At 62.1% G+C, this 16,220-nt stretch overlaps 2 protein-coding genes across 9 annotated transcripts; one reads left to right on the top strand and one right to left on the bottom strand.

The window, feature by feature from the left end:
• The first annotated feature begins 664 nt into the window (after positions 1-664).
• Positions 665-8,606, top strand: OCLN (occludin). 8 transcript variants are annotated; one of them, XM_072357560.1, is made up of 9 exons: positions 665-1,342; positions 1,422-1,581; positions 3,603-4,272; positions 5,047-5,205; positions 6,414-6,568; positions 6,649-6,849; positions 7,295-7,466; positions 7,804-7,845; positions 7,999-8,606. In XM_072357560.1, exons 2-9 carry the CDS (start codon positions 1,541-1,543, stop codon positions 8,098-8,100), a joined length of 1,542 nt encoding a protein of 513 aa, XP_072213661.1. In that variant the 5' UTR covers positions 665-1,342; positions 1,422-1,540; the 3' UTR covers positions 8,101-8,606. The 8 variants fall into 8 exon arrangements, with proteins under 8 accessions (XP_072213661.1, XP_072213660.1, XP_072213665.1 ...); XM_072357559.1 differs by having other exon boundaries at positions 1,299-1,581; XM_072357564.1 differs by lacking the exons at positions 665-1,342; positions 1,422-1,581 and adding an exon at positions 2,391-2,439.
• Positions 8,607-9,140: 534 nt separating this feature from the next.
• Positions 9,141-15,910, bottom strand: NR2F6 (nuclear receptor subfamily 2 group F member 6). The gene is made up of 4 exons (XM_072357664.1): positions 15,531-15,910; positions 13,248-13,342; positions 11,102-11,626; positions 9,141-10,104 (listed from the first exon to the last, which is right to left on the bottom strand). The coding sequence occupies exons 1-4, from the start codon at positions 15,773-15,775 to the stop codon at positions 9,830-9,832; spliced, it is 1,140 nt and encodes a 379-aa protein (XP_072213765.1). The 5' UTR covers positions 15,776-15,910; the 3' UTR covers positions 9,141-9,829.
• Positions 15,911-16,220: the final 310 nt, after the last annotated feature.

The raw sequence follows: 16,220 nt of genomic DNA, 5'->3' as shown, positions 1-16,220 counted from the left end.
GGGGTGGGCTGAGGCACACATTAAAGGAGGCTGAACTGGACATGTCACTCTGTGCTGTGACTGGTGCCGGGGTGGGGATGGGATTGGGGCCCTTAAGGGGTTGGGGGGGGGTCTTTGTAGGTGTTGAGGTGCATAGCTTGATACAGCTGAATGCAGTGTGCTGGGTGGGGGGGGTGGGGGCTGCTCCTGCCTACAGCCCACACCCCACAGCCCTCACTGTGCACCCCACGCCTGCTGTGGGGCAGCACACGGCTGTTAATGTTTAACCTGTGGTGCCAATCGGAGGCAGGTAGAGGCTGCAGCACTCCTGGGTGGTGGGGGGGTGGGGGGGCACATCCTGCCATGCAGCAGGCAGGTAACACTGGGGGCAGCGGGAGGCAGGGCTGGGTGGGGGTCCTGAGTGTCAGCAGGACAAGGACGGAGCTGCAGCAGCCAGACTGTGCACCCTGCAGGGGAAACTGAGGCACTGGGGGTGGGCACCGCCAGGGGATCCCATCACCAAACCCCCCCCCTGGGAGATGATGGCTGAGCCCACCCACCCCAGCAATAAGAAGAGACCACGGGATGATGCTGTTGGGCAGCACTTTGCCCACGTGAAGTCATGGCTGGGATTGCTGCGGGTGCTGGGGGGGCTGCAGCTGCTGTGCGGGGGGACGGCCTTTATCTGTGTGTGCGCTGACATCCCATGGGGTTACAGCGCTTACAGCAGCAAGCTGCTCCCTGGGGGGGGGCTGGGGGTCCCGCTGACCCCCTTTGTGCTGGCGGTGCTCGGCCTGGCCTGGCTGCTCACCGCCCTCCTGCTGGGGCTGGGGGTCACCACCCACTATCACCACGTCCTCTTGGGGGTCAGCTGGTGGCCCCCCACTGAAGTTGGGCTCCACGTGCTGCTCTTCCTGCTCTGCCTGGCTGCGGCGGGGGCCCACGTTCACACTGTCACTCTGGGGGGGCTCTGCTCCTCCCCTCTGCCTGGCAGCCCCCTCCTCACCGAGCTCTGCAGTGTGTGGGGGGGTCAGGCGGCCTCGCTCCTCTTCCTCTTCCTGACTGCCCTGCTCTACCTGCTCGGTGGTGCCGTGGCTCTCAAGGTTTGGCACGAGGTGTCCCGCTGGCACCAGGGGGCTGCAGCGATCCCCTGTAGCCCTGGGGACAACCTGCAGCCCACGGGGGCTTTGAGTCCCCCACTTTGCAGCCTGAAGCCTCCGTTGGTCCGAGCCAAGCGAGTCGTCTTCCAGGATGAGGTGGGGGTGGCGGGGAGACCCCCATGGAGGGCCGGGGTCACCAACAGCAAAGCGAGTGAGCAGCAGGGGGGTTCAGGTTCGGTGCCCCCACAGCCTGATTATATGATGTAAGTGGCCATCCTCGGTGTGTGTGTGTGTGTATGGGGGGGGTCCTTGGGGGTCCCTGAGCTGGTGATGCTCCTGCAGGCGGTACCCGGCGATCCGGAGCTCACGGCAACGGCAGCAATACGGGGCGGTGTTCGCCGATCAGCACGCGGAGTATCGGGAGCTGCGGGGCCAACTGAAGGCGGAGCAGCGGGGGGAGGATGATGATGCTGTGTGCCGGCTGCAGCCACGCGTGGGCAAGGTGGGTGCGCGATGAGATGGGGGGCAAGGATGGGGAGTATGTGGGGACTGGGGGGGCTGTGCCTTTCTGCTCTGTAGGGTGGAAAAGGGGGGGGCTGTGTCTGCTGTGAGCTCCTGGGGGAGAAGAGGGTGAGGAGGGCGAGGGGTCTGGGTTGCATGGGGGGGGGGGTCTCGGTGCTCAGCGTGTCCCACTGCCAGGATTTGGCCTTCGTGGCAAAGCAGCAGCGCTGCCTCTACCTGAAGGAGAAGCTGACACATATTAAGGCACAGATCCAGGAGTATGACCGCAGCAGTGACCGCAGTAACACCGTCCTCTTCTGAGAGGGGCACGATGGACAGAGACACCCCCCCCCCAAAAAAGCCCTGGGGACACCGTGGGGCTCGGTGCTGGGGGTGACAGCACTATGGGCACCCACTGCCTGCTGCTGCATCGCAACCACCGCGACAAAGGGAGCAAAGCCGGATCTTCTGGGGGTCTCGGGTGGTTCTGCACCCCCCCCCATACCCCCCCCCCAGCACTCAGCAGGTGCAGCCAAAGAGGGATTGGGGCACTTTATAATAAAATCCGATGATGTTTCCGGGGGGATTCGATGCATCCCGGGGTACCCGCAGCGGGTGGGGGGCACCCAGAGCCCATGGGGACGCTCCTTGTCCCCCGATGTCACCCGGGGAGGGGGGGGGGGACACCTCACTCCGTGCACAACGCAGACCCCCACCCGCAGCCCTCGCTCCCCCTCCCCGCGGTGGGGGCGGGCGGCAGCGGGGCCGCCCTCGGGGCTCCCCCCGGAGGCGGAAACCGGAGCCGGTCCCGTCCCGCAGCGCTCCCGGCTGCCATTTTAAGGTGAACAAAGCGGCGGAGGTGCGTGCAGGTGACGGGTTGCGAGGTGGTACGGGGCTCCGGAACCGATACCGGAACCGGGGCGGGGGAGCGCGGGTCCCGGTAGCGGCGGGGGTGATGCTCCGTGGGTCCTTCTGAGGGTCTCCGTCAGTCCCCGCCGGTACCGGAGCGCTACGCGGGGCTCTCGGGTGGGGGGACACACAGAGCCCCCCACATCCTTCCCCTCTCCGGGACCCGCGTTGCTACGGGCGCGTCGGTGCCGCGGTCGGGACGCGGCTGTACCCCCGCTGTTCCCGGTGCTGCGGGGGGCGGGCGGACCCTCGGCATAGCTGTGGGGGCTTTGGGGATGAGGGGGGGTCGGAAGGCAATTGCTCTTTTGGCCACGGGGAGCTGCGGGCACACCTGGGGATGGGGTGGGGGGGGTTTGGGACACCGCGACCCCCCCCCTCCCCCGTCTGCCTTCCGCTCGGGTTACCCCGCGGGGTTCGGGTTTCTCACGCTGCACCTGCCGGAGGGGGGGGAGGGTCAATGCATGGGGTTGTGCTGTGTTTGTGGGGTTACGCCTTTGTGCGGCGTGGGGGGAGGAAGCTTTAGGGCTGCAGAGCCATCGCGTCGCCCCCTGTTGCCCCTCATGGCGTTGCTCCCCCCCCCAACAAAAAACCTTCCTGCGTTGTTGTCGCGCTGTTGCTGCAAACACCTGCAGCTGCGCTTGGGAAGTGAACTCACAGCAAAGCAAAAGCAAAGGGCGCTCCGGAGTGCGGAGGGGGGGGGGGTCCGGGGTAGGGGAAGCAGCGCCGGCAGTGAACCTCCCCCCCCGCCCCACTGCTCGGCGGAGCCCCGCGGCGCTGCTCTGCTTCTCGTTAATCCCAGCCGCTCTGCTGCCGGAGGGGCCCTCGGGGTCAGCGCTGCCCTCGGTTTAAGCGCTTTTGTGGTTGTTAATGAGACGACCCCATCACGCGGCGGGTCCGGCGGGCAGGGCTGCGCCCCGCGCTGACTCACGGCTCTCCCCGCCCCAAAGCGTGCCTCAGTTTCCCCCACGAGCCTCGGTGACGCGTCGGGCACACACACGGACGGACGGGACGGACCGACCGACGGGCGGCGGTGACGGCGATCAAAGTCCCCCTGTGAGCTCAACGGGGACGGGGAGAGCCGGCGGTGTCACCGCTCCGTCCTTCTCCCCGCAGGGTCACCATGTTCAGCAAGAAGTCCTACGACGGTCCCCCTACGGTGTACGGCCCCCCCGGCGGTGATTACGGCTACGGTTCGCCCCCGCCGGGCTCTTACTACGTAGAGGACGCTCCGCAGCACTTCTATAAGTGGACGTCGCCCCCCGGCGTGGTGCGGGGGCTGCAGGGGGGGGTCCTGCTGCTCTGCATCGCCATCTTCGCCTGCGTCGCATCCACGCTCGCCTGGGACTACGGCTACGGCCTGGGGGGGGCGTACGGCACCGGCTTGGGGGGGTTCTACGGCACCGGCTACTACGGCAGCTCGCTGGGCTACAGCTACGGCTACGGGAGCTACTATGGAGGGGTGAACCAACGCACGGCGAACGGCTTTATGATCGCCATGGCCGTGCTGTGCTTCCTGGCCCAGCTGGGGCTGCTGGTGGCTGCGCTCAGTAAATCCGGTGCCACGCGCTCGCGGCGCTTCTACCTGGCCGTGCTGGTGCTGAGCGCCGTGCTGGCCTTCGTCATGCTCATCGCCTCCATCGTCTACATCATGGGTGTCAACCCGCAGGCACAGATGTCCAGTGGTTACTATTACAGCCCCTTGTTGGCCATGTGCAGCCAGGCCTATGGCGGCACCTACCTCAACCAGTACATCTACCACTATTGCACTGTGGACCCGCAGGAGGTGAGTGTGAACCCCCCCATTCTCCCAGTGATTTGAAGGCAGAGTGAGGTTGCATTGGGGGAGCTTTGGGGTCTGTGTGTCCTGCCCGTGGGCTGCTGTGGGATGCCACCCCATCTGTGGTGCTGCTGCATTGGGTGGAAGGGAGGGGGATGGCAACGTGTGGCCATCGGAGCGGAGGAGTTTCGGGGAGGGGACAGGCTGTGCCCCAACACAGAGCTGCTCCCGGGTACTTTGGTCTCCAAGCTTGTAAAAGGCACTTGAGCAAGCTGTCAGGGAGGGGAAGCGGGGCTGTGTTGTGCTGTGTTGGTTGGGGTCAGTGGGGCAGAAGGCAGAAGGTTCTGCACGGCCCCGGTTTCGGCTGGGGCCGTTGTAGGGTTCCTGCACAGTGCTGGGGTGGGACCGGTGCTGCTGGTTTGTGGCAGCCGGGCTGGCCGTGCTGCATTCCTGCACCCTGAGCGTAACACTGCTGCACCGTGGAGGAGGGGGGGGACACACAGCACGGTGCTGTGCTCAGTGCCCATAGAGCTCCACGCTCAGCTGTCCACGCTCAGCCCCAATTGATGCAGTGTTGGGGTGTCCCCTCCACCTGCTCCTATCCTGTCCCCATGAGAAGCCCCAACCTGCAGCCCTACAAACCCCATGGTGGCTCTGTGTTGTGGACTGCCTGTTCAACCTATGTGTGTATATAGGGGGGAGAGCTGCCCCATTCAGCCCCACACGGGGGTTGGGTGACTGCAGACCCCTTCAGCCACCCCGTCCCTGCTTCCCCTCCAGGCCGTGGCTGCTGTCTGTGGGTTCCTCATCGTCGTCCTGCTCTGCCTCATCTGCTTCTTTGCCCAGAAGACACGCAGCAAGATCTGGCGCTACGGCAAAGCCAACATCTATTGGGACCGTGCGCCCATGGTGCAGGAGGGGCCCGATGTGGAGGAGTGGGTGAGTGCAGGGGGGGGGCAATGGGAACATCCTCCTCCTACTCTGAGCAGGTTGGGAGCTGGGGACGTGGCTGTGCCCCATATCAGGAGCTCCTCCTGCCACAAACAGAGCTGTACCAGGAGCCGTGGGGCTGAACTCCCTCCCCATCCACCCCTTTTTTTTCTCCTTCTCTGGCCCTAAAGGCAAACAGGGTTGGATCAGATGGGCTGGGGGCCAGCAGTGCTGAGCCCGTCCCTTCTGTCCGCCCTGCACTGGCTGCAGGCACCGCTGGGTTTCGGTCTCGTCAATGATTAACTCTATGTGCTGACACACAGTTGTGTCTCAGTCCCACCTGCCCATTCCCAGCCCCATAGGGATGGCTGTGATGGACCAGGGGTCTGCAGGTTCTGCACCCCTCCGTGTCTGTGTGCCCCACTCTTTGCCTTTTCCTCCTGCACAAACACCTTTGTTTCAGCTTTATTTATTTTCATTCCACGTCCCTCCCCAGCCCGGCATTTCCTGCTCTGTGGGGGGGGGTTGGGGCACAGACCCCACACCCAAGGCTGTCCATAGCAGCGCCCCCATCTCTACCAGTGGCAGCACTATGGGGAGGTGTTACCATGCACGCAGGCAGGGAGCAATTTTAACACACACCCCCCCCCCCATCCCAAGCTTGAGGATGTCTCATCCTGTGCATGTGGTTGGGGTGAAGCAGTGACCTTTGTGCGGGTGTGAGCTGCAGTCTCAGCACTGTGACATAAGGGACCCGGCTGTCCCTGCTGTCCCTGCGCTGGTGGAGGAGCCACCTTGGGGACATCACTTAATGACATCTTCATCCACTGGAGGAAGAGGCAGAGGAAGGGGCTCTGCTGGCTGATATCCCCTAAGCCACCGTCCGGCCCCCGGCTGGGTCAGCATCCGGCACAAACAGCCACAAAGGGCAGGAAGGAAATTGAGGAGGGGGGGGGGAGGCGGGAGGGGACATCCTTCCCAGGAGCCCCAAACCGGAGGCTGACACCTGGGGCTGTGGGAAGGGCTGCAGGGACCCCTGAGCTGTGGGCCAGGACCCCCATAGAGCTCTATGCGGTGTCACCCACTGTGGCACAGGGGTCCCCGTGGGTCTGGGATCTCCCACCCTTAAGGCAGGAGGGATTTCTCCATCCCTATGGGGACGGTGCCCCCACCTCTTGGTGTCCGTGTCCCCCTCCAAGCTCTTGTTCTTATTGCAGGTGAAGAACGTGGCTGATGGGGCCAGCGTGCAGGATGAGACGGCCACTCTTGCCTACTCAGAGAAGCCCACCAGCCCCGTCGCCGCCCCCCCATACAGCTACGTGCCCCCCCCCAGCGCTGGGTATTACACCTCAGGCACCTACAGCAGCCGGGGGTGAGTGGTTTGGGGGGGGTCTTGGGGTCAGGGGTTGCCCGTTGCCATATGGCCGTGCTGATGTCCCTGTGTCCCTACAGTGACCAGCCAGATCGAGCCCTCAGTACCAGCCCTGTGCAGGCAGAGGAGGAGGAGAAGGGGAAGGATCAGCCCAGCAGACCCCCTGCCCGCCGTGGCCGCCGCCGCCGCCGCAACCCTGAGCTGGATGAGTCCCAGTATGAGACTGATTACACCACAGCTGTGGAGTCTGGTGATGAACGGGACCAGGAGCAATGGGCCAGGTGAGGGGGGGGGGGTCCTGTGGGTGCCCCCCACCTGCAGCCATCCCCACAGAGCTCACCTTGTGCAGCGAGGGGGGAACAACCTGCCCACCCCCACCCCTGGGGGGCTCACTTTGTGTTGTCCCATGGTCTGTACTGCTGTGAGGAGGGTCCAATGGGATCCCCCTTCCCCCACAACAGGGCTCAACCCCATGCTGCCCTGCAGCCTGTAACCCCTATGAGGAGGTACCCAGATACACAAGGGGTACCTTGGGGTCACCCCATGCTGTTCCACAGCCTGTACCCTCTATGAAGAGGGGGTCCTATGGGAGTCCCCCACCCATGACCCCCCGCAAAGGGCTCACCTGCCCCTTCCCACAACCTATACCCTAAACGAGGAGGGTCCTATGGGATCCCTCTTCCCACAGCCCCCCCCCCAACAGGGCTCATCTCCCCCTGCCCGCAGCCTGTACCCCCCCATCACGTCGGACGGAGGCCGCCAACGTTACAAGCAGGAATTTGACACCGACCTGAAACGTTACAAGCAGCTTTGTGCTGAGATGGACAGCATCAACGACCGCCTCAACCAGCTCAGCCGACGGCTGGACAGCATCACTGAGGACAGCCCTCAATACCAGGTGTGAGCTGGGGCTAAGGGGGGGGGGGTTGTAGGGCTCTGCTGCAGACCAATGGGGCTCTGGAGCTTTGGGGATGCTTGCTGTGGGGCTGCTGTAGGGTATTTAGGGCTCTGGAGCTTTGGGGTTGTTGTGTAGAACTTTGAGGTTGCTGCAGTGCATTGGGGATGCTGCAGGGCAGCTGTGGGGATGCTGAGGGGCTTTGGGGCTGCTGCATGCCTCTAGGGGTTCTATAGGGCAGGCTGCTGTGGGGCACTGGCAAAGCAGAGGTTGGTCCCTGCAGGGCCCCCATCTCAGGGTTGGTTGTAACCCCCTCCCCCCTTTCCCATTCCCTTTGTAGGATGTGGCAGAGGAATACAACCAGCTGAAAGACCTGAAGCGGGTGAGTGCAATGGGATCAGCCCACTTGGGGGGGCCATGCAGCCCTATAGCAAAGCATGGGGCTGATCCCCCCCCTTCACCCCCAGCAAAGCATGGGGCTGACCCCTACCTCCTTGCCCACCACCCCTTTTTCCCCCCCCCTTCCATTATGCAGAGCCCAGACTACCAAAGCAAGAAGCAGGAGTGCAAGGTGCTGCGCAACAAGCTCTTCCATATCAAGCGCATGGTGAGCGCCTACGACAAGGTGCGGGGGTAACCAGCACCAGCAGGAGGAAGGAAGGGGGGGGACAGACCCCTTCCTCCCCCCCCCCCCATACAGACTGTTCTGCATTTTGTACCTTTTTTAGAAGACAAAAAACACAACCAAACACATCCATCCCCCCCACAAAGTGGTCACCCCCCCCCCCCCCCCTCTATCCACTGGGGCTGCTTCCATCCCCCCCCCCCCCCCCCCCCATGCTGTTATTATGGCAGTGTTGAGGGGTGGGGGGGGTGTTGTGTAAGGCCAAGGGCTGGGGTCTGCATCACAACCCCACTGGCACTGTGTGTACCTGAATGGTACCCTGACAAGCAGCCCAAGGAGGGGGGGGCTGAGCATCCCTTGGGATGTGTGTATATGTGGGGGGGGTTGGGGGAGCAGTGCCTTTGGGTGGGGTGGGGGGGGTCAGAGCTTTTTGGGGAGTCGTTTTGTAAGGAATTGGCTTGAAACTGTGTAATATTATTTTCTATGTAATAATAAATGAAGTGTATCTATTGATTTTCAAGCAAGGCCTCAGCAAAGTGTATGCAGGGCTGTCCCTGCAGTGCTGCCATCTTCACCCCCCCCCCCCCCGCTGCACTGAGCCTTCCCCTTGGGCATCCCACTTCCTTGTTATTGGGGGTGGGTGAGGGGGGTGTCCTTAAATTCCCCCCCCACACTCCATGGAGCATTGATTCCTCACCAGGAACCTTTGGGTTGGAGAGCATCTCCCAAAGACCCCTGGAGCTACAGCATTATAAGGGCTTCATCCTAAGGGGGAAGGGGTGGGGTCTGAGCAACCCCCCCCCCCCCATCCAGCGTCACCCCCAGCCTTGTAAGAAACATCTTTATTGATGCCCGTTAATTGGTTTAGTATCATTGAACAAGGATTATAGGGTTGGTTGTTTTTTACAGTGAATCAATCTAAATGACTGCTTGCTTTCCCCCCCCCCCCACCCCCCCTTTTCCCTCCCCCCCAACCCTGCACTGCTCACACAGTGCAGACCCCTGAGACACACAGCCCCGCTGCAAGGACCTTGGGGGGGGGTGGGGGGGGGTTGTGGGGTACCTCCATCCCCATTCAACACCCCCCCCTCACTGGATTTTTGGTTCCCCCCCCACCACCTGTATCCCTCTCACAGGGTCCTGGCTTGGGAACAGAGCGTAGTGGGAGGATGCTCACATCCATTCCCTGCCCCCCCCCCCCCCCAACCCTAAATCCATGGGGGGAGCCAAGCACGAAGCAGGCAGTGGGGATGGAGCGAGCTACAGGGCACCCAAAGACCCCTCTCATTGCACCCCCATGTGCACGGTGCTCTGTGACCCCACCTACCCCCTCCCTGGCCCCCCAACACCACCCTGTGCACCCCAGGAAGAGGGGTGGACATTCCTCTGCTCCGGGGTTGGTGCTTCAGTCCTGGAGGATAGATCCATCCTGGGAGGGCACAAAGGGGACTTGCAGATCTTCTTATCTGTATGCTCCTTCACTCCGACGTCTTGGGTGGGGGGGTCCCAAAGCCCCTTTCCCAGAGCCAGGATTGCTGCTGGGGCTGCATGATGGGGTCCAGGAAAAGTCCAACATCGTCCTGCAGTGAGGAGCGGTACCTTTGGGTTCCAGACTGCAGGGCTGTGGCCGTGCAGCTCTTGGGGTTCCCCTTCTCCGGCACAGTTTGGACCCCCCCTACCCCCACAAATGGCACCGTAGCACCGCAGGGTCCCCCAGGGCACAGCGGGAGCATCACCATCCCTACTGCCCCGTCCCGTAGGGCCAGTTGAAGGTGCTCCCAGACAGCAGCATGTCCCTGATTAGTGTTTCGATGGGTGTCTTCCCCACCAGGCGCATGAAGAAGAGCTGTGAGATGAGGGCTGCAGGCACGGCGCGCAGGGCAGGCAGGCGCAGCAGGAGCCGCCCGAAGCGTTGAGGCTGGGACGGGTACTGAGACCTCACGTACTCTGTCAGTGCCACCTGAGCCTTCTCCTGTAGCCCCTCCACGTGGGCTGGGTCTGAAAGGCCGCAGGCATCTGCAGGGGGGGAGATGGGGAAGGGTTAGAAGGGGATTCTGCATCCCTGAGTGCCACCATATCCCCATTGGACCCCCTGCCCTGCATGATGTTGGACAACCTGCATAACTGAGAACCCCACCGGTACCCAGGTGTGATGCCAAGCCCCCCCTGCTTATGCCCACCCTGTGCTGTCTGTGGGGATCCCCTCCAGCCCTCATCACATTGTTCCATCTGCAAAGGGCTCTGCAGCACCTGCAGGGCATCAGGCACCCCCTCTGCAATGCTCACTGTCCCCAAACCCCTATAGGATGCAGAGCTCCCAGCTGTATTGGGTGGACATAGGACTCAAGGGATGCTCATGGTACCCAAACCCCAATGGGACACAGAGCTCCCAGCTGTGCAGGGTGTGTGCAAGGCTCAAGGGATACTCACAGAACCCAAACCCGTATAGGGTGGACATAGGACTCAAGGGATGCTCATGGTACCCAAACTCCAATGGGATACAGAGCTCCCAGCTGTATAGGGTGGACATAGGACTCAAGGGATGCTCACAGAACCCAAACCCCAATGGGATGCAGCACTCCCAGCTGTGCAGGGTGGGTACAAGGCTCAATTGATGCTCATGGTACCCAAACCCCAATAGGATGCAGAGCTCCCAGCTGTATGGGGTGGACATAGGACTCAAGGGATGCTTGTGGTACCCAAACCCCAATGGGACGCAGAGCTCCCAGCTGTATGGAGTGGACATAGGACTCAAGGGATGCTCATGGTACCCAAACCCCAATGGGATGCAGAGCTCCCAGCTGTATGGGGTGGACATAGGGCTCAAGGGATGCTTGTGGTACTCAAACCCCAATGGGACACAGAGCTCTCAGCTGTGCAGGGTGTGTGCAAGGCTCAAGGGATGCTCACAGAACCCAAACCCCAATGGGATGCAGAGCTCCCAGCTGTGCAGGGTGTGTGCAAGGCTCAAGGGATGCTCACGGTACCCAAACCAGATGCAATGCCGACCTACCCGGCGTGAAGAGCGCGATGGCTTTGAGGCAGCTGTACTCAGCCGAGTCCACCTGCAGCCGGTTGAGCTTCTCCACCTGATCCTGGAAGATACGGATCTGGTCCATGAAGGAGACAACACGGTCTGCAGACATGGGGGAGGCGTGGAAGCCGGCAGCTGCCAGCAGCGGGGCCATGTGCAGCGGCAGCGCCGACTGCGCCGCGTTGAGCACGAAGAGCTCGCTCCAGCTGAGCCTCAGCAGAGCAACCTGGTCAGAGACGGGCAGCTCGGGGAAGAAAGGGATGTTACGTGCCCACTCCACCGTGCTGAAGAGCAAGCGGGCGGCCAGCTCGCAGATGTTGTCGATGCCCATCACGCTGCCCTGCTGTGCGTATTGGGAGCCGTAGCGGGCAGCAGGGTAAGGCTCAGCCCGCAGCAGCTGGGAGATGAGCTCGGACACAGGCTGCCCGTTGAAGTACTCCCCGCTGGGCATGGCTGTGGGGCTGGCGCTGGAGTGCGTGGGGGGGATACGGCCCCTCTGCACGGCTGTGGAGGAATAGGGGAGGGGGGGTCAGGTATGAGAGCAGCTGGCACCTGGCAAATAAGGGTGCCCATAGCCCCAGGAACAACCCTACAAAGCCTCCCTGCATCCCCAATGGACCCCAAACATCCCTATAAAGCCTCCCTGTATCCCTACTGGAGCTCCTGCATCCCTACAAAGACTCCCTGCATCCCCAATGGAACCCATACATCCCTACAGAGCCCCCTGCATCCCCCATTAGAAGCTGTACATCCCTACAAAGCTCCCTGCATTCCCAATGGACACCATACATCCCTACAGAGCCCCCTGCATCCCCCATTAGAAGCTGTACATCCCTACAAAGCTCCCTGCATTCCCAATGGACACCATACATCCCTACAGAGCCCCCTGCATCCCCCATTAGAAGCTGTACATCCCTACAAAGCTCCCTGCATTCCCAATGGACACCATACAGCCCTACAGAGCCCCCTGCATCCCACATTGGAACCCGTGCATCCCTACAAAGCCTCCCTGCATCCCCATTGGAACCTGTGCATCCCTACAGAGCCCTCTTCATCCCTATTAAACCCCATGAATCCCTACAAAGCCCCTTGCATCCCCACTGGAACCACTGCATCCCCCCATGGACTCCCTGCAACCCTTCAAAGCCCCCTGCATCCCCATTGGACCCCATACATCCCTACAGAGCCCTCTGAATCCCTATTATTAAACCCCCTGCATCCCTACTGGAACCCCTGCATCCCCCATGGACTCCCTGCATCCCTACAAAGCACCTTGCATGCCCATAGGACCCCTTGCATCCCCCATGAACCCCTTGCATCCCCTCTGGAGCCCCATAGAGTGCAGTGTTCCATCCTGCACCCCACCACTCACAGCCCCACAGACAGCAGCCGCTGTCTCACAGCTCTCCAGCATCCCATAATCACAGCAGTGGCTTTGGGATAGTGCCAATGCCCAACCCCACACCGGGCCATGCCGTGCCCCACCGCACCAGCACCACAACCTCACTGCTGCCAATGCTGCCCAAGGTCACCCCAAGGCAGCACCCATTTATTAGCAAATAAACCTTCCATCTTGGAAGCATCGTTAACCCCGGGGCGCTCCCCTTCCTAATTGATGCACAGAGGGCCATCTTTCAGCCCACCCCCCCCCTTCCTATTAGTGCCCACTATTTGCTCAGGCCTTAGTAATTAATTTATGGGCTGTTCACGAGCCACTTAAATGAGAGCTCTAAATCATGCTAAGTGGCAATAATGCCATCTCGGCTGCTTGGGGAGGAGGGAATTGCTGTCCTGCTTCCAGCATCCTCCCCATGCTGTACTGCTGCACACCACTGCCAGGCACAGAACTAAATCCCATTGCACATGGCTACAGGGAAGGTTTGTCCATAGGGGATGGAGGGGTGTTAAGGACAACCCTCCCCCCCAATACAAGGAACCCCAAGGGCTGCAGAAGGGATGCATAAACCCAACAGCACCAGCTCTGCTGCCCCGGGGAGGTAAAAAAAGGGCAATAGAGGGGGGGGGTCTGCAATAGAGGGTGGGGGTCTGCAATAGAGGGGGGTCTGCAATAGAGGGGGGGGGTCTGCAGTGAGGTGGGGGGGGAGCACAAGGCTGGCATCGTTACCTTCCTTCCTCATCCCTACACGGAAGCACTTCTTCAGGCGGCAGTACTGGCATTGGTTGCGGTGGTGCTGGTCGATCTGGCAGTCACGGTTGGACCTGCAGGGGTGTAGAATGGGGTGTGTGTGGGGGGGGAAGGGGTGATAAAGGGGGTGTTTGCAACAGGGTGACACCAGGAACGGCCCTATAGCCTCCTCCCAGCACACCCCCCCCCCCAAGTACACACACACACACACACACACCCGCACACAGATGCTATGGTAACAGTGCCTGGGAGCTATTTCCAACTGAATCCCTATTTGCAGCCATGCCCGTGGCTTTTGGGACTGCAATGTGGGATGGGGATGGGGCTGTGCAGTGCCCACAGTGCAGGGCAAGAAGATAAGGGGGGGGGCACAGCCGTGGGAGGAATTCCAGCTATTTCCTATGGAGCTGTGGGACCTGGAGGGCTGGGTCCCTGGGGGGGGGGGGTCAGCCCTATAGAGTGATCCTAAGGTGTCAGTGGGGTGGAGGTTTGGGTAAAAGGGCAGAGATGGGCCACGGATCCCAAAGGGTCAGCGATACCCACAGCACTGTCTGCAGGAGACCCCCAGTATGGTGACAGCATCCCAACCCAGGAGGATATAAGGGGATGGAGGGGGGGGGGAATGAAGGCACAGAGCAGCATCACAGGCACGGCACAGCCTGGGAGCCCCAACACGGCCATCCTCATTCCAACACAGCTCCAGAGAGCAGCACACGGCCGTTCCCAGCACTCCAAGCAGCATTAATAAAGCCGAACATCACCGCTGCGCCGAGCAGAGCGCCTGGTGACATCTCCATCAGCCCTGACCCCATTGCCACCAACGGAGCACGGCCCCCACTGATGTGTGCAGGGAGCTGGGAGAACGCGCAAGGCGGATCCGGTGCTAATGAATGTAATTAGAACGTGTAATTATTGAGTGCGAGAACGACTCCGACTCACTTTTAATATTCAAATGAGAGCAGCCTTGGCTTCGATTCCTTCCAACAGAGCAGCTCGTTGCAACCTGGCCCTCCAATGGCCTGTGAGAAACTCAGCTTTCCTCCCAGTGCTGGGCTAAGGTGGGGGGGAAACCCAACCTGAAGGGGGGATATGGGGGAACCCATCCTAAAGAGGAGGGGGGGATGAGCACAGAGCAATGCCTTGCAGCATATGGGGAGCCCCAGTTTGGGGTCTCTTTGTTCCCCAGGAGCTCATCCTGAGTGGATGATGTGAAGTGACAGAGCCTCCTCTCCCTGCTTGATGCATTGGGGAAACTGAGGCAGAGAACTGGGAGGATGCATGTCCTGCATCCCTGCATGCTGTGTGCCTTCATCCCTGCATGCTGTGTGCCTTCATCCCTGCATGCTGTGTGCCTTCATCCCTGCATGCTGTGTGCCTTCATCCCTGCATGCTGTGTGCCTTCATCCTTGCATGCTGATCTGCAACCGCTGTGCCGGAGCAGAGATGCTGAGCGCGGGGGAGGATGAATGTAGGCCACCCAAAGCAGAGCAAAAGCAGCACAGGGACAGAAGCAAAGCAGGAGCAGCTCTGCTCCCATCCCTCTTGCAAAGGTCAGAGCCAGCAGCACCCACACGTGGGTTGCTCAGTGGGGAGCAGCATGCAGATGTGCTGCGGGATCGGAGCTCTGTGAGCTCCCGTGGGTGCGTGTTAGCACACAGCTGGTGGGGATGTGAGCCTGCTGGGGGCTCTGGAGTTGTGGCAGCCCTAAAGTTGGTTGGGGCCGGGGTAGGATCTGTGTTTAACCCTTAACACCTCTGGATAAAGCAGCTCACGGGGCAGCAAAGCTGAGTCCGGAGTGACTCAGAGCCACGGCTGGTTTCCATGCTGTTAGGGCAATTAACACCGGAGCGGAGCCGGGCGGTGATGAGGCCCAAGCGGTGACACGGTGCTGGGGCACAGGGGGATGGAAGGGATGGAAGGGGGGGGTCCCGCAGGCGCTGGGGCAGAAGGGCCTCGTGTTGCAGCGGGGCCACAGCGCGGCCACACCGGAGCCACCGGCACTGCTGCAGCGGGGCGGCCACCACCGCAGAGCCACCGTGCGGCCGCGACGCAGCCATCCCCGGGGCCACGGTACGGCCACCCCCGGGGCAGCGATGCGACCAACTCGGGGCCGCCCTCGGGGCTCCGGTGCATCCCATCCCCGGGCCACTATACGGCCGCTCACCTCGGCCACCCCCGGGGCAACCGAGCGGCCACCTCCGGGCCACCCTCGGGGGGATGGGGGGCTGATGCCCCCCGCCGCCCCCCTCCCCATCCACCCACCTGCAGGTGTAGCTGAGGTTCCTGCGGATGCTGCGCTTGAAGAAGCTCTTGCAGCCCTCGCAGGTGAAGACGCCGTAGTGCTTCCCGCTGGATTTATCCCCGCACACCACGCAATCCACCGCCGCTCCGGGCCGCTCCTCCTCGCCGTGTTCCGCGTCGCTACCGCCGCCCGCGGGGGACGCCGCCTCCTCCGCCGCTCCGCCGCCGCCGTTGGGCTCTCCCCACCCGCCGGCCACCATGGCCATGGCTGCGGGTCAGCGCCGCATGGAGCGGAGCGAGTTCGCCAAGTTTTCCTTGGGGCTGCCGTGGGCTCGGTTGGCTTTTTGCTTTGCTTTGCTCCTTCGGGGGGTTTTTTTTTTGGGGGGGGGAAGGGAGCGGAGGTTGAGGGGGGGTTATTTTTGTGGCTCTTGTTGTTCGGCTGTTTGGGTCTCGTTCTCCTCCTCCCCTCTTTTCCTTTCCTTTCCTTTCTGCTAAGGATCAGCGGGGGGGCCCGGCGCAAACTTTGCGACGGGAGCGGGGCGCGGAGCGCAGCATCCCCCCGGGGCTCCGCCGCATGCGGGAAACGCCGCTCCGCTCCTCCGCTCCGCGCGGCCCCGGGAGGACGGACGGACGGACGCACGGACGGAAGGACGGACGGAAGGAAGGAGGAGGAGGAGGAGGAGGCGGCGGCGCTGCCCCCCCCCCCCCCGA

Source organism: Excalfactoria chinensis, chromosome 26, assembly GCF_039878825.1.
Source record: "Excalfactoria chinensis isolate bCotChi1 chromosome 26, bCotChi1.hap2, whole genome shotgun sequence".
NCBI lineage: Eukaryota > Metazoa > Chordata > Aves > Galliformes > Phasianidae > Excalfactoria > Excalfactoria chinensis.
The sequence above is the reverse complement of the archived record's forward strand: the minus strand, read 5'-3'. Positions and strand labels throughout refer to the sequence as shown.